Genomic DNA, 22,835 nt, shown 5'->3' with positions numbered 1-22,835 from the left:
TTCGAACCTGGCTCCTTTTCAAGAGTCCCTCTCAGCCCCTTTGACTCTTTCTTCCTCTCCTCCAAAACTCAGTCATTGGCCATCACCTCCCCATCTCTGGAAAGCCTCTCCTGGTCAGTGCCCCACTGAGACAGCTATTTGGAGCCACTGTCCCCCAGTTGTGGGGATTCTGGGTGGCCTTTTCCTCCGGCTGTTCTGAATGAACAGGGCCAATCTCTGAAGCTAAACAGGATTAGCAGGGCACCACACCTGGAAGGCGCTGTGAGCCTTCCCAGGAGAGTCCTTGGGAAGTTCCAAAAACCCAGCTCTGCCCCACACCAGGCAGCTCAGAGCCTCTTGCTCTAAACCCAGACTTAAAATCCTCCAAGAAGTAGCCAACGCTGAGAAGCACCACTTCGGTGACAAGCATTGTGCTTGCTGTTACTGTGGTCCCCTCGCCCCACCCCCACCCCCGAGTGACCTGAGCAGCTCTCCAGCAGAGCTGTCATTGGAGGCTGGAAGGCGGGGCTGAGCCAGCATCAGCCCCTCACTTGGGCACCATAAGTTGGTCACCACTGTCTGCCTAAGGTTAGCTTATCTGGGATGGCCAACCACTATTTGCCAGGGATGGGAAGGCTGCTCCTGAAGACCTTTCTACCCCCTGAATTCTCTCCAGCCTGGTTGGTGCATTTTTTTTCCCATCATGTGGCCTTCTCCCCTTCACTTTCGCCCATTGCTGCTGCGGGCCTATGAGCATGTGGCTACAGCATAAGTAGCCATGTCTTTTTTTTTGGGGGGGGGGGGGTGGTTCTAAGTGTGACCACAGCAGTTTCAGTGAACATTGAGCTCTAAATGTATTAGCTGTATGGGCTGGACTGGGCTGAGGCGCCTCCTGCAGGTCACTGACAGCTTGTGATCTCATGACCTCCTACTGTGTGCAGGTGACCACCCTGAAGTAACAACTAACCATTCCCCCATACAGCAGACATGTGTGTCTGGAAGCCCAGCAGGCAGGGAGCCTGGAGTAGAGCCAGGAGTGGGGTGGGAGAAGGGCTGAGAAGTATACAGGAGAAACAGGGAGGGCTAGCCTCTCTCTCACCTAAAGAGCTCAGAGACACAGTGGCATCAATAATGACAGACGCCACTGCCCAATGACCATTTTTGGTCCTTACTTCTGGTCTAATGTGGGGAACCAATGGAGACAGAGTGAAGTCCATGGGGACCCACCTTACCTTAGTCTTTGAATGGCATTCCTGTCTACAGGTGAAGTCACACTTGCACGTGGTAGTCATCTGGGCAATACACAATGCCCAGTCTGTGGGTATACCAATAAACTAATCAAAGTAAAATTTCTAAAAGCTCCCAGGGGACCATGATGTAGAGCACCAACTGCTAGAAACATGGATGAGATGGGGAGGTACACTGCAGCAAAGCTGTGCTGCATTGGAGCGGGCGAGCCCCTGCTGGATCCCCAAACTTCTTCCTGTCCTGTTTCCTCCTTCTCTCAGGTGCCATATGAGGTGAAACAGCAGAGGGGAGAAATGTTTTCCATGCCTGTTTGCAGCATGGCAGAGTGCTGAGGAAGGGCTGGAGAGGACGGAGTCTGAAAACTTGGTCATCTTTTGTCAGACTCCTGCAGTTCTAAAGCAGCCCAGAGCCACTGCTCTGCAGAGACTTTAACACCTTAAAGGAACCAGGCCAAAACTATCCAGTGTACCAAGCAAGGGCCTCTGGGCAGAGCAGTCATGGATAGAGAACTGTCACCCCCTAGTGGCAAAATGTGGGTATGGTACCACTTTGCTCTTGGAGACATTCGTGCATAGCCTTCCCCATTTCAGTTTAGAACTAGAATTGGCCATGTAAGCCTGGTATGACATTCTTCACTAAATGCTAGCAGGTTTGCCTTGTTGTCCATTCCTATCAGAGCATCTGCAGGGGATGCAAGAGGCAGGATGGGACTACAGCCACAAAAGGAACCAGCTTCCGTGGAAAGTGGCTAAAACTTGGCCACTGTCTGTCTGCACAGCAGGTGTAACACAGGATCTAACTCAAAGGGTTGGGAAGACCGACAGTGAAGGACAGTCTGCCTCACCTACACAGAAGGCTAAAGGCAAGCTGGCAGTACGGAGGGTCTGGTCTTGGCCTGGGGACAAGTGACACCCCATCCTGTTCAGCCGATAACAAGCTCCTCTGCTGTTGCCAAGTTCCAGAAGGGACTCCCAGAGTATGTCCACAGGCTTTAAGACCTGTTTGAATTTTCCTGATCTGACATATGTCTCTGCTTTCATGTTTGTGGGTGTTTGCTGTATGTATTTGTGTATCACATTTGCCTGGGACCTTTGTAAGTCAGAAGGTGGCTTTGGATCCCCTGAACTGTAGTTAAGATGGTTGTGAGCCACCATGTAAGTGCTGGGAATCAAACCCAGTTCCTGTGGGAGAGCAGTCAGTGCTCTTAACTGCTGAGCCATCACTCCAGGCCCTAGTCCTTGTTTTTTATTATGTGCCCCAGCAGTGGTGAGGATGGAGCCCAGTGTAGTGTGAACGCTAGACATGCACTGTGTCAGAGTGACACCCCCAGCCCCTAGTTGTTTCTGAGAATCCTCAGCTCTTCTGGATGAAGTAAGCCAGAAGAAGACTCCACGTGGGACTTTCCAAGTCTTGCTCTTTATTTGGGTCCAGATTCTTTCCAGTGCTAGCATCCTAGAAGAACAGCTTTCTGTCTAGGAGGCAGCTGCTCCAACACACACATGGCAGGACTACCTCGGAACCTTAAGTACTATTCTGAATCAGAAGGTCTGAGGATACCCCAAGAGCCTACACTTTCACGGTCCCAGCTGCCTGGCTCTGGCACTGTGTAAGAATGCTTCTAGCCTGGAAACAAGGGGAGTCATGACAACAAATGCCAAGTGATTTTGAAAAGTTTTCTAAACAAACCTCAACTTTATTCCACTGACATAAAAACAAGGAGCATTAAGTATAATTTGCCAATCAACGCTATTTAAATTCAACAGGGCAAGCTTTCAAGAAAGTCTGGGGTGAAACTTGTAAAACCTAGAGTATTTATTTGGTCCCTGTGTTTAGCTTTCTTTACAGTGGCCAGATGTGGAGTACACATCTCTTTAATGTAGGCACCCCACCTGCTTCAAGCCAGGCCACTTCAACTGCTGCACCAAGATGTGCACACCACCTGCTGAGCTGGAGCTTCTGCAAGAACTCAGCGCCCCTCCCCCACTAGAGGGCACCCCACTCAGGCTCAGGCCCCTTCCTACAGCTGAAAACCGAGGACAGTTACACCTAATCAGGTTGAGGTGATCTCACAAGGTACTGAGTGGGAATGCAAGGGAGGGCAGTCGTGAGACAGCCAGCTCAATGCCCTGGGAGTCCAGATCCTCTGTTCCCTTCCCCAGGCAGTAAAGATGCTCATCCTACTACAAGTTTTATTTCAAAGTAGGGATACATGGCTGTGAAGGCTGTGAAGGTGGAACATCAAGGTCATCAAGGTCTTCAAAGCCCATCTAAGGATCACCACAAGGGCAAGCGTGGAACCGCATTATATACTACAAAACACTGTCCCAACAATCCCTAAGGACGGGGTGGGGCTTTCGCTACATTTTCAGTCCAGATGGCTCTGTTCCAGCTTGTACATCTTCCAAAACATGTTGTCAAGTGGGATCGTCGGGTGCCGGGGACATGGCAGTCATGCCCGTGCAATCTAAAGTCCACTTTATGGCCAGCTAGGAGCTCATGCCAATCTGTCCCCCCCAAACTGAGCTCTAAGTCTGAAGATGTGGCAAGCCTCTGTCCTCTAGGGACCACTGTTTTCACCCGCAGGACTATCACTTCTTCCTAGAGGGTCACAGATTCCTACTTCCTGGCCACCTAGGGCCCATTTAGCCTAGATGGGAAGGAGCAACAGATACTGAATCTGACTAGAATCTGAAATTAGGACCCTGGAAACTCTGATTAAAAGTGTGTGACAACTGAGAAAGTTCCCCAAAGGGACACCACAGATGGACTCAAGAGAACAACACTGCTACTCAATAGGAGAGAGGTGGCATGTGACACACAGTGTAAAGAGGGAAACAGCACAGAGGACATTTAAGCAGATAAGTAGGGCAATCAAAGGTAGGATTAATACTGATCAAGTTTCCAGTTCTGAGGAATTCTGAATGTCCAACTGTCCCACCATGAAACTATTAAATTTAGAATTGTTTGGGTGGGCAGGGCCTGTGACTGACGAGCAAATAAATTCACTACATCTTTCTGATACTTTCAGAGATTAATCACAATAAGTGTGCTCAAGATACATTAATTTTTAAACAAATTCTGCAAAATACACCAGACATTGACACAGCCTTAATCCAGCTGGGCAAAGTCAAAATGACCCTGAAACAGTCTCATAAAGACATACTTACCAGGGACATCTCCAGGGTGGCCTACCAGGGCTGGGAAGAATGGAAGCTTTGCTGGTTGATATTACTAATACATTTCAAGGAAGAGGAGAGACAGTCAAAGAATTTGAGATGATAGAACTAGATGAGTCTGCAACTTACAAGTCACCCTTTGCTCATGGCCCTTTCAAAGGGGCAAAGACCCACCCACTGAAGCCTGGGTGGAGGTACCAAGCTACTGTCTCTGAATTGTAAGAGCCAAAAGTTATATTAACTGGAAAAACATCGGTGACTCAGGACTTGTGTCCAGACTGAACACTCCCCAGGAACACTGCTGGCCTCACCTCAGGAAGGATAAACACCCAGCAACCGTGGCATGGAAAAGCTTACGTTATCACATCAGCTCCGATGTCTCGGCTTCCAGGGAAGGGTACCGTGTTAGCAGTTAGTCACACATGTCGTGTTTTCTTAGGGGCTGGACTGGGTAGTGGCTAGAAGGATGTGAGAACTGATCTCTCCCAGAAGGTGCAAGGAAAGACTTCTTTCCTCATCTTCTCACGTGTGCTTCCGCCCACCCATCAGGAGCCGCAGAGGCTGGGCGATGACAAGTGGCCGGCTGTGTGGACAGTCCTGTGTGCAAGCCTCACCACGCAGGTTTTCCAGGGCAGACCACATAGCCTACCCATCCCTCCCCGAGTGAGAGCCAGATAACAGGGTCTTGACCCCCTTCCTAAGCACCACACATCCTGGTGACCCTAGTTCCCACTCCCTAGATGTCACAGAAAACAAAGCAGGTTTGATACTAAGCCACAATTAGTCCTGGGGGAGGGGTGTCTTCACAGTTAAGGCATACATTTCAAAGGTGGCCTCCCAGCCCACTTCTTGCCTGCACATGCGCACACGGTGGGAAGGCTATCTGTGCTGGGTGCAGCTGGCTCATGTCAGGTACTGTACCACAAGGAACATGACTGCACATGTCAGCAGCATCCCACCGATCATGAAGTACTTGTCCTGGAAGGCCCGCTTCTCAATTAGCCTCATCACTGTGTTGGACAAGCCGAGCATGTTGGCAATGTCAAGGATCTTTTTCTGAGTCCCCTGGGGAGGTGAGAAGAGAAAGAAAAACAAGATCAACCTCGTTGTCAAGGGTAGTTAAAGAGCACCACAAGCCAAGGTTTTACTAACAGACACTGTCTTCTTGGTCATGCCTAGAGACAAAAGAAGGCAACATTCACCAGAAATAGATTCACTTCGCCATGGCCAACTTGTGTTAGGTCAAAGGAAAAGAAGCCTTTTCCACAGATGGGGCTGGAACTGGCTATACATCACATATGTGCATCTTACATGTACATATGTACATTTCCTGTGCCAGGAAAAAGAGTGAACCTTGATTCACATTACATATAAAACTTGGGGCCAGGAAATGGCCCAGTAAGAACGCCTGCTGCATAAGCACAAGGACCTGAGTTCGGAACCCCAGAATCCACACAAAAGCCAGATGTGGTCAGTCTACAGCCCCAGTGCTGAAGAGGCTGAGACAGGAGCATTGCTGGGGGTTGCTGGTCCCCAGTCTAGCTCTAGATTCAGTGAGAGGCACTGTCAGAGAGTCCTAGGGAACACCTGTGTATTCAAGTAACACACTCATTCAAGATGGACCTCCAAATAAACACAAAAGCTGAAACTATAAGAAAGTTTCTTTTTAAAAAGAAAACAAAACATCAGGAGAAGATCGAAAACTGAGAAGCAACCAGGTTATGCATCAACTTGAGAATAAACACATTATAGTATAGATAGATGGACATGGCTTGGCAATAAAAAGGACCTAATTAGCATATGTAACCAAACATGCCATAACACAAATGAACCTTGAACACAGAGGAAGAAGTCACACACAACAATAGAAATATAGTTATATCAAGTTCAGTAGCCAGTACACCAACACACATTGGACTTTCCCCAACCTTTTAAACTACTTTTCATTTTTTTGTTTTTTTTTTTTTTGAGACAGGCGTTCTCTGTGTAGCTCTGGCTGTCCTGAAATTCGCTATGTAGACTAGGCTGGCCTCGAACTCAGACATGCACCTGCCTCTGCGAATGCCACCACTTCCTAGCTTTTTAAGCTACGTTTTCATTTCATACTGAGTCAATTCATAACAAATGTATTGCATATGTACACAAGCAGACACTCCCCTCTATTAATCACAGGTGAACTATAAACGAGTGTCTTTTCAGGAGTGCATTAAATTTTTAGAGACAAAGTAGCTTAAATAGGAACAAATAAGCTCAGAAAAATAGAAAAAATGTGCAAGAGTGGTAAACATTAGTTACACCTATCTTAAAATATTATTCTTGCTTGTTTTCAAGTTAGGGTCTCCCTAGGTAACCCATGCTAGTCTAGAGCTCATAGCCCTCCTTCCTGGCTCTCTCCAGTACTAGAATTCTAGGCATGTACCACCACATCCAACCTTTCCTATCCTTAGGGTATACAAGTGTGCACTGTGTGTGTCCAAGTTAAAACTTTTCCAATGTTAAGTGGAGAGCTGCTGCAGACAGAGCCACTATGAGAGGAAGAGCCTGTGGCAGAGTGTAAGGCGAGCAGAGGACAAACTCAAGGCAGAGACTGGCCTGTCTACTGGTCATTCTTACTTTACTGTGTCCTGTTTTGTTCCTTATTTGCTTGCTCCACTACTTTGTAATTAAGGCAAAGGAGTTCACTAGTCTAAGCATTCGGAACCACACTTCAAAACGTTTTACTCAAACACCTTTACTCTTCTGAAAATACAACTAATTTCTACATACAATTTTTAAAACATATTTATGTGTATGTGTGTGCCTGCATTTATATATGTGTACCACGTGAGTGCAGGAGCCTGTACAGGTCAGAAGAGGCACTGGATGCCCTTAGCTGGAGCTGTAGATGGTTAGTCACAACGTGGGTGGAGAGGATCAAACATACATCCCCAGAAGAGCAGCTCTCATCTGCTGAGCCATCTCCTGCTCTACATACCATTATCTTAAAGATGAACCTTAAAACAGCTGAAAAAAGCCGGGCGATGGTGGCGCACGCCTTTAATCCCAGCACTCGGGAGGCAGAGGTAGGCGGATCTCTGTGAGTTCGAGACCAGCCTGGTCTACAGAGCTAGTTCCAGGACAGGCTCCAAAGCCACAGAGAAACCCTGTCTCGAAAAACCAAAAAAAAAAAAAAAAAACAGCTGAAAAGACAGGCTGGGCATGGGGCCAAGGACTGCTACTGCTCTTAAGCACAGGATTGGCGTATGAGACACTGGACAGTGGTGGGCAGGAGCAGCTAGCAGGTCTTCTCCAGGAAGGCTTACATACAGCCTGAGATACTGCTAGCACACCAGTTCCAAGTAGAAGTTACCATAACAGGGATCCTCAACACTGAGCAGTTTCTGTGGATCACAGCTCCCAAACAGCTCCATTTTAGTTTAGTTTTTAATTCTCAGGTTGCCTTCATTTATATGTAGTATATAATCAAATGTGGCAAAGTCTTCCTTGGTAACACTCTTGCCTTATCAGCTGTGCTGGTGCCATCACTTCTTAGGCAGCCGACAGCCCTGGTCCAACTGGAAGCAGCGCTGCTGTCAATTGCCCAATTACCTGAAATGTTCCATCACTGCCATATTTGTGAAAACTTTTGCAATGGGTGACAAACAAACATTTCCCAGACACATAAGCATTACCCATCATCACTGGGCTCATGCTCAGCCATCTTCCTGTGGACATTTCTAGAATAGCTTATATTCTTAAAAGCTATGTGGAAAAACTTCCTCACCTCCCTAGCTCCAGCAATCCTTGATAATGACCCATTCACTCTATAGAGTAGAAATCTTTAGGGCTTCGACTGAGTAAGTAAGTTGGTATTTACAAAGGAGTCTGAAGTGGGAAAAGCAGCAAAGAAATATGGCAAAGGTTGGGCATGGTGGTACAAGCATTTACTCCTAGCAGTTGGGAGGCAGAAGCAGGCAGATCTATGAGTTCCAAAGTTAGCCAGGGATACATAGAGAAACCTTGCTTCAAAACAAAAAAAGAAAGGAAGGGAGGGGAAAAAAAAGAAAGAAGGAAGGAAAAGAAAGAGAAAAAAAGAAAAAAGCAGAGATGTCATAAGGACATGAAGCCTCTTCTATAAATAAATATAAATGCTGCCACCACAATCAACTGCCTAAACCACATGGCCTGGCCCTCCTCATTGTTCTGTTTAAATGTACATCCAGTTTCTTATGAAATAACAAAACTAAGCACAGGTCACAACAATACATGGCGCCCAGTATGCTCACACGGATGCTCTAGCCTTTGGTCCCACATTCCTTTTCTAAAAGAACACCTACTAATAAGCAACTGAAAGAAGAGGTCAAGGGAAGGAGACATAAGGTAACATGGAAAGGAATTCAGAACCCATGGTCTGCCTAGACAAGGATCAAGAAGAACCTGGAGCCAGGAACGGTGGCACACACCTTCAATCTCAGCACCCAAGATGCAGAGAGGCAGCAGATCTCTATGAGTTTGAGGCCAGTTTGGTCTATACAGCAAGTTCCAAGCCAGCCAGTTCTATGTAATGAGACAGTCTCAAAAAACCAAACAAAGGAATCTTGGTCTGGGGATGCAGCCCACTGTAGGTAGAATGACTCGTTAGCATGTGTAAGACCTTACATTTGATTCTCTATATTGCAAATAAAAATAAAATGGAGGTCTCAAGTCAAACCAGTTGGCTGTCAGAGGAGACTAGAAAATGTTTCACAACAGTGAGAAAATGGGACCTGTGTTAAAAGATCCCGCCTTAGGGTGAGAGTGCAGACGACTACTCTGTGGCCATGCCTTCTAAAACCACCTGAAAGTGACCATTTATTTCAAAAAGTCCCTATTTCCAACTATAACATCAAAGCGATTATCCAGTTCTTTCATGCTCTTGTTCCTCTTGAATGGTTTAGGAAGGAAACTTCCTGGCCCAGGTAGGAGATCAAGAGCAAGACAAAAGGAGGGACGGAGAGAAAAGGGAGTCAAGATCACAAGGTTCAAGACCCACCACCTGGACAGGCTTCCTGGCAAGCCATCTCTGCTAACGGTGCACATGAACTCCTCAGTGAGACTTCAGGAGGAAGCCAACGCTCCATCAATAACCTCAACTCCACTAACTCTACATTAGTGCCACATGGATGTGTTCTGTAAAACTCTTTACTTCCCCTGAGCTGTGGATAGAGGACAGTTCTCTACAAAAAAGGCAGGGTAGCCAACCGTATCTGTAGACTTCTTCAGTGGCTGGAAGGGGAGCACTCTCCTGGGCCATTGGAAATGCTCTAACAGTCAGCAGGAGCTGAGCATCAGCAGCCTATCAATTTCTCTCCCTGGTAAAGATGGTAGAGCTGCTCAGAAGCATACTGGATGCCTACAGAGCAGACGGCTCAATGTGCTCCGATAAAAACTAAGATAATGGTCACACTTACAAGTGACTTTCTCACAGCCCAATGGCTGGCAATGCTTTATTCTGGGGGGAAATCACACCTCCAAACCATCAGGGCTGCCACCAGAAAAGGCTGAGGCTGAATCACTGTGACTGCCATCAGTCCGTGTGATGATTCCGTAAATCATCCAGGGTCAAGGTCTCAACAGTGCTAACAGGGCAGGCTTCTTTGATCCGTGGCTACAAGAGGAAGAGATGCATGCGGGCCACCACAAGCTCTAAGATCCACCTACTGCGGGCTTAGGCAGCCTGAAGACACGACCCTGAGATAAGTACAAAACAAAGCCTCCATCACAGCACACTCCACAGCTGGAATCCCACAGGAAGACTGCCATGCTTTCCTTCTTATGAGAGCAAATCTAAAGAAGCACTTCTCAGTCTGTCACTGATCCCTCTGTAGCATCCTCAATTTCACACAGGGTCATAAAAGGACAAAGTCCTAGTTACAAAGAAATGCCACTGGGTTTAGTGACAAGCACTGGCAAACTTGCAAGCTCAAGGACTTGGCCTTACAGTCACAACATCATGAGCTGGGGACACAGAATCAAAACAGAAACACAGATGCTAAACTGTGTGACAAGGCCAGAATAAGAGGCCTTCTCTCTATTCTCCAGCAGGGACCCCACCTTCAAGGTCAGTCTCTGGGCCCTCAGTCCCTCCAGAATACTGTGCCCGCCTCCAATGAGGTCATCCATGCCGTGGTGAATGTTCTGGAGGGAGGAATTAAACTGCAGTGATTCATCCATGGGTATGGTGGTGTCAGAGTCCTGTGAAAGAAATGCAGGCACTTGGTTAACTTCCCCTGCCAGTCAGCTCCTGGGTCTGCTCTGCCTTTTGGCCAAGGTCAAGCCAGAAGAACCAGAGGAAACAATGCAGGAATCAGAGAGTAAAGGGAAGAAAAAAGCAAAGTAAAGGTGTGTGTATGGGCGTGGGGTCTGCAACACAACAGCAGAGGTGTCAGGTCCATCACTCTCCAATGAGTTGCTACAGTTTGGTTTTCTGCATCTGTCACATCTCCACTGAGGAAAAGCAGCTATTCCTTCAAGACCTCATTCATTTCTCCTAAAGGTTTCCTCTGGCTCCTCCCAAAGATAGCTGTTCAAATGTTCCTTTACAAGGCTTTTGCTTATATGCTATTACATGTTTGCTTTTGTTCTTTAGCTATTCTATCTATAGCTTTGATTAGACTTAGACTACAAATCCAAGGGGTGGTGCTTTCTACTGAAGGCTTATGGGTGTTCAGGATGGGAACTCACTTCTGAGGAGACAGAAAAAAAGCCACTAAAGAAAAGAAAGGTAAACAGAAGAAAAACAAAGACTACAGGCTGAGAACAGGCTATCTAAAAGGCTTGGGACCTGAGTGTCTCAGACTTCAGGACTCTACAGACTTTGAAATGAAGTCCACCCACTGAGGAGCTCCTTTGGATGCTGCACCTTCAGACTGAAGATGCCTCATCAGTACAGACCAAGTCCTTTTACTTCACACATCCATTTCCCTAAACTCACTCAATATGCTGGGAGTTATTCCTGTTCTCCCCATTTTGCAGATGAAGAAAGTGAAGCCCAAAGGGATGGAGTAACATACCCAGATAGGTAGGATCCCAGGGCAGAGTGCACAGCCAACTCTCAATTGTAACCACACCGTAGACAGAAACACTAAGAATAGTCCTGGTCTAATCTCACAGTCTGGGCTCGGGTGAGGACCAGTTCATCACCAGCTATGGATGCTCTCCTTCCTGCTGTTTGACCGACACAACCTCCTGCCAGGTAATACCCCTTCTACCACTGAAGCCCCAATTCCCACTGGCAGGAAGATAAACCGTTTGTTCTGCTGCTCAAGTTCAGAACCAGCCTTCAGGTGGACATATCTGAATTTCCCTCTAACATGAGAACGGCTCAAAGGGCGAAGCCATGTTTAGTAATTTTGTCAAATGTCTTACTTGGTACCTTGGTGTTGATTCTAATGTTAAGAGAATCGATGGCTATTTTGCATTGATCCTACTGCACGTACTGGCTTTGTGGGAGCCTAGGCAGTTTGGATGCTCACCTTACTAGACCTGGATGGAGGTGGGTGGTCCTTGGACTTCCCACAGGTCAGGGAACCCTGATTGCTCTTTGGGCTGACGAGGGAGGGGGATTTGATCGGGGGAGGGGGAGGGAAATGGGAGGCAGTGGCGGGGAGGAGGCAGAAATCTTTAATAAATAAATAAAAAGAAAAAAAAGAGAATCAATGGCTCCCCTTATCCTGCAAGCATTTAGTGACTTTACACACAAACCTGCCTTACACTCATTCCCATCTGGAAAGGGACGGGTGGTAGGCATCCTCTTTTACAATAGGTAAAATGACTAAAGAGAAGCTTCATTTGGTGAGTCAATGTTTCTGAGGAGCCTAGTGAATGTGGTGCCACATCAGGATGGCAGTCAACAAAATAATCCTGAGAGGTCCTCTCTGGCCCCAAAATGCCTGATGTGGCCTATCTTTTCAGTATGCCATCTTATTCGGTATCTTACAGCATGCTGTATTTGTGACTTGCTAATCACCACAACCTGCCTGTCCACCTGCTCTGGAAAAACAAAACTATGAAGCCATTCCTGAGGCACTTGGAGAAATGCACTACAGCAGGGGGATGGAGTGAGGAGTCTATCCTTCAGCCAGTGAGAACCAGGGGGATGGAACGATGAGTCTATCCTTCAGCCAGTGAGAATCAGGAAGAAGGGGCATTGCCTGGCAGGAGGCTGTGTCGGTCAGACAGCAGGAAGGAGAGCACCTGGTTCTCTCCCAGCCCAGTCTGTGCGAGATTAAAGCCACCAGGATCGCCCTTAGTGTTTCTGTCTACAGTGTGATTACACAAGTGCAAAGTGCCAGGAATTCTAGTGGCAGGTTTAAAAAGTAACAAAATATAAAGCCCAAACCCACCTCACTTGGTAGAACACACTACACAGGACCCCGGGAAAGGCCAGTACATTGCACATGCAGAGAACGATACTACTGAAGCTAGAGGGCAGGGGTGGGGCTTCCAGGAAATCAAACATACAAACCAACATGCTACTCCAAAAGCAATCCATCTAACACTAAACATCTGCTAACACGTCCCTCCAAATTACACTCAGACCAGGAGCAAAAACATTTGAATGCATCTGAGGCTGAAACCACACACACACACACACACACACACACACACACACACACACGAACACACCATGACAATGCCTGAATTAAACATACACACGGCACAATGGCAGTGCTTGAAACACACACACACAGAGCACCAGTGCTTGAAACATATGCACATGCACGCAAGCACACACACAGAACCAAAGAAGGGCCTAGAGGCAGCTGCGTCTCTATAGATGGGCTAAGTTCTAATCGTCTGCCTCCATCAGATCACAAAACACCTGGACTGTGTGAGCTTCCACCTCTGCTCATTCCTTCAATTTAACTGCCTCCTCTTCAGGTTTTCGTGTTGGAAATTCCCATCTAGGTATAATCTTAGTGACAATGTACAAAATCCCCTGTCAGTTCCATTTAGTCTCCTCCTCAGTCGGCTTCAAGCACCCCACTAAGGGGTAATGCCTGGTGACCTGCACTTAGGCCTCCACCCGCCCAGTGTCTGCTTACGTTAGTGGTGAAAGTACGTGACAGAAGCTCCTCTCGTTGTCTCTCCTGCTGCTCCCTGGTATAGCGCCGGTGCTGAAAGTTCCTGAGGGCCGTCTGCAGGTGCTGGACATCATACTTCAGTTGGTCAACACGGCTGGAATTAATGAGACAGAGATTAGTTCCGGGAACTGAGGATGGCCCACTCTGAGGCAGCCTGGCTTTGAATTCAGGGAAGACCTGGCCTCATGGCTCCCCACAGTGCCCGCACCAGCGCCTACAGTGAGAAGCAAAGATGCTGAGTCGAGCAGCAGCTGTGGTTAAGGTGGATGGAATCATATACGATTCCAGCAGCTTTACTTAAAGTCTGCTGGATTTCAGCTCTTCAGGGAACAGGTGACAGGAAGCAGGCTTGATGACCTCTTCCTGACCTTCCGTGAGTTAGTCCACACTCCTGGAAGAAGCCCAAGGGCAGCTATGAGGTAGAGCAGCAATGAAGTTTCATGGAACTTTTAGGAGCAGGGTTTGGAGTGGTGGTGAGGGTAGTTTTCCTTTGATTTCATGGTGGGATATCAAACATTTGATCAGTACTTCATTATAAACAGACTGATTGAGGCGATTAGGACAAGGCATTTCAGCCCAACAGAAGCCAGTGGGAACTAAACCGCAGAGCCCAACTCCCCAGCTGCATGATACTTTCAGGGTCTCATCAGAAAATGCATATTTTCAGAATGACCTCAAAGAAACAAGAGATCACAATCACCCACAAAAGAAGCATGGGACGATGATCACAGGCTTCTGAGTCACAAACCTCCTCCTTTAATTTTAGAGGATGTATAACTTAGATAGAATTGTGTATTTTAGGGAGACTATCTTTGCATAGGCTTCATTTCTGTAGTATGTACCCAGATTTTCAGAATATTCTATAGTTTCTAGTGCGACAAGAGGCTGCCTGGGTGGGCCTGCAGTATCTGAGCCATGTCAGGGATTAACACTCACAGTTTGGCATTCTGCCTTTTATTAGGTGGCTCTTTGCTCGACAAAATCTCCAGACGCTCTAGATGGCTGAATATCTGGTCTATGCTTGCTTGGATTTCATTTTCTACTACTGCACAAAAGAGAGAGAAAAAAATAATTGCTGGAAAAAAGATAATGAACTTAAATTAAGAGTGACAAATCTTGCCGGGCAGTGGTGATGCACACCTTTATCCCCAGCACTCAGGAGGCAGAGGCAGGTGGATCTGAGTTAGAAGCCAGCCTGATCTACAGAGCAAGTTCCAGGACAGCTAGGGCTACACAGAGAAACCCTGTCTCACCCCACCCCCCAAAAAGTAATAAATAAAACATTTTTCCATAACACAAACTAAAACGTATACTTCAAAAGGAGCACAATACAAAGATGAATTAATTCAAGGTATATTGTTTTAAAGCATGTGTGTTCTTATATGCATTCAGACACACATAGCTACACATAGCTGTTAGCTGCACTGGTTTTAAAGTAGACGTCATGTCTGAAAACATAAACTCCCCACCTTTAGAAAATAAACATTTTTTTATTGTCCAAATAACTCTGTTAAGCTAAATTTTTTATATAGTTCTATTTGAGTTGGGTATCAGAAATGGATAATAAGCCTCTAGTAAAAAAGGAGAACAACTGAACTCATAGATGAGGGATGCTTAAAAAAAAAAAAGCATAAAGGAAAGGGGAAATTAATATGGAAACACCCAGAGGCGTTCTGAAAGCATGGGTAGGCCGAGATGTGGAGCCCTCAGAATAGACCACATATCAATAGGAAAGACCCAGGAAAGAGCCCACAGAGGTAGGGAGTGTGATAGTCACTTTCCTTAGCCCCTCTGATAAAGCTGTCAAAATGACCTCTTTCCATTTCTAATCAGGCAACAGTGAGATTGTTGGGAAGGCAAACAAAGGCCAGTGGGCAGAAACTAAACTGCACAAAGCAAGCATCCAGGCGGCTGCCTTCCCCACCAAGAAATGACAACCCTGGCACCAGCCCTTTCTAGGCCCCTGCACCTAACACAGCTTAGACTAGAGCGCTGCAGAGTGCAGAGCTAAGGGAAGGGCCACGCTGAGGAGCCATGGAAAAAGAGGAAACAGAAACAGAGCTTCTGTGGGAGGTCTAAAGGCTGGCTCAGAGAGAGGCCCTTTGCTTGGAACAGGAAACTCCAAACCATAACCCCACACGCTTCTCAAAAGAAACTATGGTGTGGGAACTAAACTAATTAATATTGCTAGTTGTTTGGATAATCCTACTAAGAAGCCAGAATTCTCAGCTCAGGAGAGATGGCCAGTTCTAGGTCAACATGTCTGAATTTTCAGACTAGGTAATACGATTAAGAGAGATGGAGAGAGAGCTTCCATTCCCATAAGGCCATGTCAGGTTGAGTGGAAGGGTAATGGGGGATAAAAACTGGTGGACTCCAGACGGCACAATCAGGGAACTGAGACTTGGCCATAGGTTTTTCTGTTCATCCTAACAACTCATTCCACGCTGAGTCACTAAGCCCCCAAGGCAGAATGCAGTCAGGAAACCCAGCCCATTAGCCCCGTGTCATCAGAGAAAGGACTCTACTCTGCCTGGTTAATTACTCACAGTGCACAGACTGCTTGTCTGCCGTCTCCAGGCGTCCCATGTGAGACTGGATCTCGTGGACCTGCCTATCAAAGGAAGAGGGAGGAAATGAGTGAGACAGGAATAATCACTGGCACTTCTGTCAGGAAAGACAACTTGTTCTAATGCCATCTTACAACTGATTTCAACTGACAGTGCTGCTGAACTGTAAAATTTAGATGTGGCACGTTAGGCCACCCATTTTGGCATCGTTTCTAATATCCTAATGCTAATAATAATTCTGCTAGCATGTAGTGAATGCTTACTGTATCTGAGACACAGCTAAGTCAATAACCCTGAAAGGAAAAGCACTATCACCATTCTCATTTTATAAATAAAAACTGAAACCCAGAAAGGTCATGAAAGTTGCTCAAGGCCACACAGCAGGCGATAAACCTCACCGAGGATCCAGCCAATCCCACTCTCTGTTCTGTGACCCAATGTGCTGAGCACTGGTCTGCCTACCAAGAGTCAAAGGGCAAGGGAGATACAATCCTTGCCCCTGAGAAACAATGTAATTAGGAACTGACAGGCCAGATGGACATGAAAAATCCCTGAGAAGATTTACGAGAAAACCAACACAGAAGCAAACAAAGTCGAGGGAGGAGCTGTGTACAGTGGGGCAAAGGAAATAGGAAGGCTGGGGCTGAGAAAGTGTAAACTGTGCCATTTTGTGGATGAAGGAGTTGTGTTTGCTTGTTTTTGAAACAAGATCTCGTTTATGTATGTAGCTGAGGCTCACCTTGAACTTGTGATTCTTCTGCCTCAGCCTCCACAGTGTTGGCTGTGCATGTCACCATAGAATAAGCTATGCAGAAGGCTTGCAAGGCATTTCATGTGGTGTAAAAGCAGCAGCAGTGCTTGAAGGGCACGCAGAGAAAGAGCAGAGGGGAGTAGGCCCTGAAAGATAGGTATCTCCTGTTTGGTAAACATCTTTCCCTGACAACAGGGGGGAACTGCCATTTATTTGGAAATGCAACAGGTCCCAGAGCACTCTCTGGAGACTTTCCAGGCCAAAGTCACCTTCCAATCTTTCTTAGTGGTTCCCCATCACTTGTCAGCTCTTGGAATGCAGCTTATGTTAGCCCCAATGCCTCCTGAGCTTGTACAGGCTCTCTGCACAGAGCCTGTGTGAAGGAGGTCTCATCCCCCACTCTTAAGGGGAAGTACAACAGCTTTTCTCCACTGTGAACATTATATACCGTGACCTCAAATTTTATCAGGACCAGCCAGGAGCCCGGATCTTGCTTCAGTGTGTCTCTAGCCTTTTTCAGGGCATTCTTGTAACTTCTAAGTGTGACCTATGGCACCAGAACCCAATCAGCTGTCTAAGACTTCCTGAATGTGCCAAGGCAAGCCTTGTGACCCTGAGAAGCAACCTGTCAGCTGCTTCAGGAAAGGGAATATGGGGTGCTTTGGAGGGGGCGGGGTGGGGCAGAGGCAGTGGAGATAGAGGCTGATGCAGGGATGCAGATGGAGTCAATTGCTATGTGGAACACCTGAGTGAGGACAACAGCAGGGACTGGTGGTTAGAGGGGCAGGAAAATTAGGATTCCTATTAGTAGAAGTAGGACATAGGTAATGAAGTAAACTTGTAAGGGTGGCTTAAAGCAAACAAAAAGTTGGTGTCATTATCCACAGGAACAAAAAGGAAGAAAAAGAAAAATAGAGGCACCAAAACAAACAAAAAACCCATAACCAACCCCATTCTGAAGAAGTATATGGAAGTTGACTCAATAAATCAAGAAATAAGCAAATACATCAGTAGCACATAAACAAATACTTAATGTACTAGGTTTTCCTTTTTCCATTCAATATCATCTTATCTTAAAGACTTAATGCCCACACTAATATGACTAGATCAAGTTTTTATTTATAAGTATTTATTTACTTAGTGTGTGTGAAAGTGCAATCGAGCCAAAGAGTGGAGACCGGAGGACAGATGCAGGAGTTAGTTTTTTTTTCCACCACATGGGTTCTGGGGCTCAAACTCAGGTTATCAGGCTTGGCAGCATGCCCTTTCACCCACTGAGCTATTTGCCAATCCTGCTAGCTTTTATTTAATCTACTTTTTTTCTTGATGAGCAGTTCGGTAGTTATTATTAGCAGTACTGATATGTCTCTCACTGAATAGATCCACACACAGTCCTTTATTTGAAACCCTTAAACACAAGGAACTTTGAACTTTTTTTTTTTTAATTTTCAGAAAAAATTATGTTTCATGAGCTGGGCACTGTGGTGCACGACTTTAGTCCCAGCACTACGGAGACAGAAAGGCGGATGGACCTCTGAGTTTGAGGCTGGCCTGGTCTATATAGTGAGTTCTAGGACAGTCAGAGCTACATAATAAAGCGACCTATCTCAAAAAAAAAAAAAAAAAAAAAGGAAGGAAGGAAGGAAGGAAGGAAGATGTGACCATAGACAACAAGTAGCACATATTGCCTGTGAACACAAGTGTAAGAAGAATAAAATGATGTGAGGTTGGCAAGTTCTGGTGGTAACAGATATAGGTGCTTTTGGTTCAGCTTGTTTATAAATCAATTATCTGGAGCACTTATATTAATATGAATCCTAACACTGGGTGAAGTTACTTTTATTTTTATGTGTTTGCAATATTTCATAAATAACTAAGAAAAATAGGTTTTTCCAGATGTTAATGATTTAATGAAACTCATTACTTACTTATTCATATACTCATACATTCAACAACAAACGGGCTATACAGCCATAATGACCCATGGGAAAGCGGAAATGAAATTACAGGTCTTCTGCAGTGGGAAAGAACACAATGAGGATAACTCTAATCTTGGCTGATTTAAAGATGTGTTGGTTTCTTCCATGGTATCTATGGTAAATGAGGCCTGAAGACAGTACAGATTGAGATTTGTGGTTAAACAAGGATACCAAAGGATGCTCTTCAAATAACTGGAATGAGCTGGGCAGTGGTGGCGCACACCTTTAATCCCAGCACTTGGGAGGCAGAGGCAGGTGGATCTCTGTGAGTTTGAGGCCAGCCTGGTCTACAGAGTGAGTTCCAGGGCAATCAGGAGTACACAGAGAAACTCTGTCTCGAAAAACCAAAATAAATAAATAAATAAAACAAATGATTGGAATGGATGAAAGAAGTAGAAAAGGGTTTGTCTCCTACTTCTGCTGAAGGGAGTCGCCGAAGCAAAAGGTACATGCTCCAAGACACCATATTTCAGCTTTCCATAGGAAACAAATTACAAATTGCACAATTATGCTGTCTTCTTGAAAAAAAAAAGAAAAGGAAAGTGCCCCTGCCTGTGCCCCACCAGGCCCATGAACTGCCTGGGAACTTAAAAGGTCTTCATGACCAAAGACAGAATTGGAATAAGGCTCTTGTCTGAGATTCTCAAGGGCTGGCAAGACAATAATAATACCCTAAAAACACTCTTTGGCCAGCTTTGTTATACTAAGCTGAAAGGGATAATTTTAAGAAATTACTGATGTTCCCCATTTAATTTCTATTTATAAGTTCTGTTTGGCTCTAGATGAATTAGAAAAGATACAACCAATAAAGTCCAGCCTCCACATTCCATGCTAGGAAATAAATGCAAACAGCATGGCATGTGTGACTGGCATGGGGGAAGCTAAGACAGCACTTGGAGAATCCACTTCCACTCAAGTGGGAACCAGACAACACCTACACAGTCAAGTGATGGGTGATACCCAAATATGACTTTGGGGTGTAGACATGACAGAAAAAGAAGTCTCAGGTTTTTCTAAGCATGGAGTCCACCATGGATATGGGTGATATTATAGCCAAGCAGAGAGAGAGTACATATTAAGCAAGAGGCATTGCTGTTGTTTTGTTTTCTTTTTAAGTTGAACTGATCGAGTTCACTATGGAAGCTGACAGACACTTTGCAAGTCATTTAACTCCTTGGTGCCCTGTCTCAAATATACAACTGAGCTACTAATAGTAACAATTATTTGGAAGACAGCGGAACCCAATGCAGTATGAAAATGCTGTGTAACCTAAACAGCATCAAATTAAACTGCTGTTGCTTTTAAAGTCATGAGTGCGGTGGTACATGTCTTTAATCCCAGCACTCAAGAGACAGAGGCAGGTGGATCTTTGTGAGTTCTAGGGCAGCCTGATTTTCATAGAGAGTTCCAGGTCAGCTAGGGCTATACAGTGAGACTCTATCTCAGATAGATAGATAGATAGATAGATAGATAGATAGATAGATAGGTAGGTAGGTAGGTAGATAGATAGATAGGCAGGCAGACAGACAAGACAGACAGAGTAGTGGGTTAGTCTGGGTGTGACAGTGCTCACCTGTCATCTTAGCACTTGATACAAAGAGGAAGGTGGATTCTAAATTCAAGGCCAGCCTGAGACACACAGGCTAATCTCAGCTATACAGGGAATTCCTGTCTTGAATACACATACACACACACACACACACACACACACAGAGAGAGAGAGAGAGAGCAGTGGAAACCACCTGGTGATTTTCACATCTTCCATTCTGCCTCTGTAGCTAGTCTTTACCTCATAAGGCAAACAGACAAGTTGATCTAGAAATAACAGTTCTTAAAACTACCTACGTAATAAAACCACCTGGAAAGCCTGTTCACTATAGAGCTGTTTGCATCCAAGACGTATTTAACCTGCACCGTCTAGAAATGAGACTGAGCACGGCAGACTGGACAACACAAGGAACAAATGTAACCATATTTACAAACACAAGTATCTTAAAAATGGAAGTCTGGCTATTGCTTCTCCATGAAGCCCACCTTAATGAACTATTATTATTACTGAAGTATAAAATGTCCTGTTTTCATCTTTTCTTTTCATTCATTCATGCTCAGGACTTTTCCAGTTAAATGACTTTAAATAATTGGTTTAATGTCAGTGTACTTTCACAGTAAGAGATAGTCACAGCTCAAGTTCAAAGTTCTAGAGAGATGAGTATGTTCTATGTATGTTTTGTCAACTCAGCAACTAGCAGATTAACCTCAATGCAGTGCTAGGCCTTTGTGCCTTGCTGGGTATCGGACCTGTTCTTAGCAACGTGAGTGTAATTTTCTGTTTCATTCCTTCCCAAGTGGCTCAAAAGCTAGCCTTTTTATCTCTTCCTACACTTTTTATATAATATGCAAACTGTCATTATAATGCAATTTCCTTACTTTCCCTCTCCCAAATCAAACATTTTGTTGCCGAAGGAAAAGGAAAACCATAAACTCAGAATACCAGAAAGAAAGAAAACAGCCACCGTCTTATTTCCATTCCTTCTGCTATGAGTTTACTAGGGAGGCTGGATGACTAGTTTATTTCATTTTCAGACCCAAGGAGTACGATACTTTGGTGTTGTCCTAATATAGCTATAGAAAATTCTTAAAATAGCATAGGTATGGCCCCTTACCGTGTCCAGCTACATGTTTGGCAAGGTGCCAAAACACAGGACACTATAAATAAAGGAAACTAACTTAACTATGAGACCCTAATCTAAAACTCAAAGTTCAGTTTCCTTAAAGCTAACTTGTAATCAAATATGACTGACAATAATAGTCTATGTTACCTGCACTTCTTTGTGTCACAAACATACGTTCTTAATATCCAATCAAAAACACAAAACACTTTTCAGACAACCCCTAACACTCCCGGTGAGCAATGAACTCATGGACACAAGCTTCGTCAACTGCATCTCTGTTCCTGAAGCTCTACCAAGCCGAGGACTAAGCTGGCGGGTGCTGGACAAAGTTGGGGGTTGGGGTGCTAGTTTTCCTTTCCAAAAGGCAGTCAACGACTTGCAGCAGGAGCTACCCGGCCCAAGACTTCGCGCCCAGACCGGCCCCTCTCACAACTGAGGACATCCCGCTAGGGGCTGAGAGGTAGGGAGCAGCCCCTGGCGGAAACGCTCGACCTCCACAATGGTAGTCGCCAAAGCCCCGAGCCCCAGGGGCCGCCTCCCGGGCCGAGCCCAGCCCGCTCCCCGACGCAGCCCTCACTTGTGCGTTTGTTGGTACAGCGGCTCCATGACGCCGGGCGAGCCGACCTGCGGCTTCCTCGGAACACGTCCTCACAGCCCCATTTCCGGCTTCCGGCTTCCGGTCTCAGGACCCGCCCTTTTGAGTAGGGCGCCCGCGACTGTGCCTGTCCCGTGGGGCTTGTGAGGTCGGAGAAGGGGTTGCGTGGAGGGAAAACAGTGTGCAAAGGATGGGTGTGGCTCGAGGCTTGGCCCAGCAGGGAAGCGACTGGGGAGGTTTTTTTGCTGAAGTCCAGTTTCAGGTTTGAATCAGGTATCGGAGAGGACGGTCGCGAGGTACTGACGTCAGAGCCTCATCGAGAAGTCGCCGACGACTTTCTCTACAGCGCTCTTCACAGCGATTTCCGGCTTGGCTTCTTAAACTGTGATTACGGTTCTGGGGATTTCGCTCCTCAACACGAATGCTTTTCCTGTTTCGAACTCGTCCGCCCACTAGGCTTCCCATCTCCTTCTTGATTTCTGTTCAGCCCACAGTGAGTGCTTAGTATGTGTCCTGTGTGACGTGGAACAACCAAATTCCTCCTGTTCTTCAGAGCTTGGACTAGAGAAGGAAATACGATCTGTGTACAAATAAGCATTCCAAAAGGTAGAAAAATCCCATTAAATCCAAAGATAATGAATTGAGCTGGGGTTGTCGTCAATGGGAAATTTTTAAAAGACGCGAAGGGCGGGTGACCTTTGGATTAGGATTTGGAAGGGCCCAAACACTTGTCTTCACCTAGGCCCATCTCATTTCCATCC

At 45.9% G+C, this 22,835-nt stretch overlaps 1 protein-coding gene across 2 annotated transcripts; it reads right to left on the bottom strand.

Annotated features, from left to right (window-relative positions):
* Positions 1–2,642: 2,642 nt before the first annotated feature.
* On the bottom strand, positions 2,643–22,168 carry Gosr2 (golgi SNAP receptor complex member 2). 2 transcript variants are annotated; one of them, XM_041635994.1, is made up of 6 exons: positions 22,057–22,168; positions 16,057–16,121; positions 14,444–14,552; positions 13,469–13,601; positions 10,476–10,616; positions 2,643–5,468 (listed from the first exon to the last, which is right to left on the bottom strand). In XM_041635994.1, the coding sequence occupies exons 1-6, from the start codon at positions 22,083–22,085 to the stop codon at positions 5,307–5,309; spliced, it is 639 nt and encodes a 212-aa protein (XP_041491928.1). In that variant the 5' UTR covers positions 22,086–22,168; the 3' UTR covers positions 2,643–5,306. The 2 variants fall into 2 exon arrangements, with proteins under 2 accessions (XP_041491928.1, XP_041491929.1); XM_041635995.1 differs by lacking the exon at positions 10,476–10,616.
* Between the last annotated feature and the right edge of the window lie 667 nt (positions 22,169–22,835).

This window comes from Microtus oregoni, unplaced genomic scaffold (assembly GCF_018167655.1).
Source record: "Microtus oregoni isolate MIOR12 unplaced genomic scaffold, Mior012 000048F_ref0000485, whole genome shotgun sequence".
Lineage (NCBI taxonomy): Eukaryota > Metazoa > Chordata > Mammalia > Rodentia > Cricetidae > Microtus > Microtus oregoni.
Note: the sequence above shows the minus strand (reverse complement) of the source record. Positions and strands in the feature narration are given on the sequence as shown.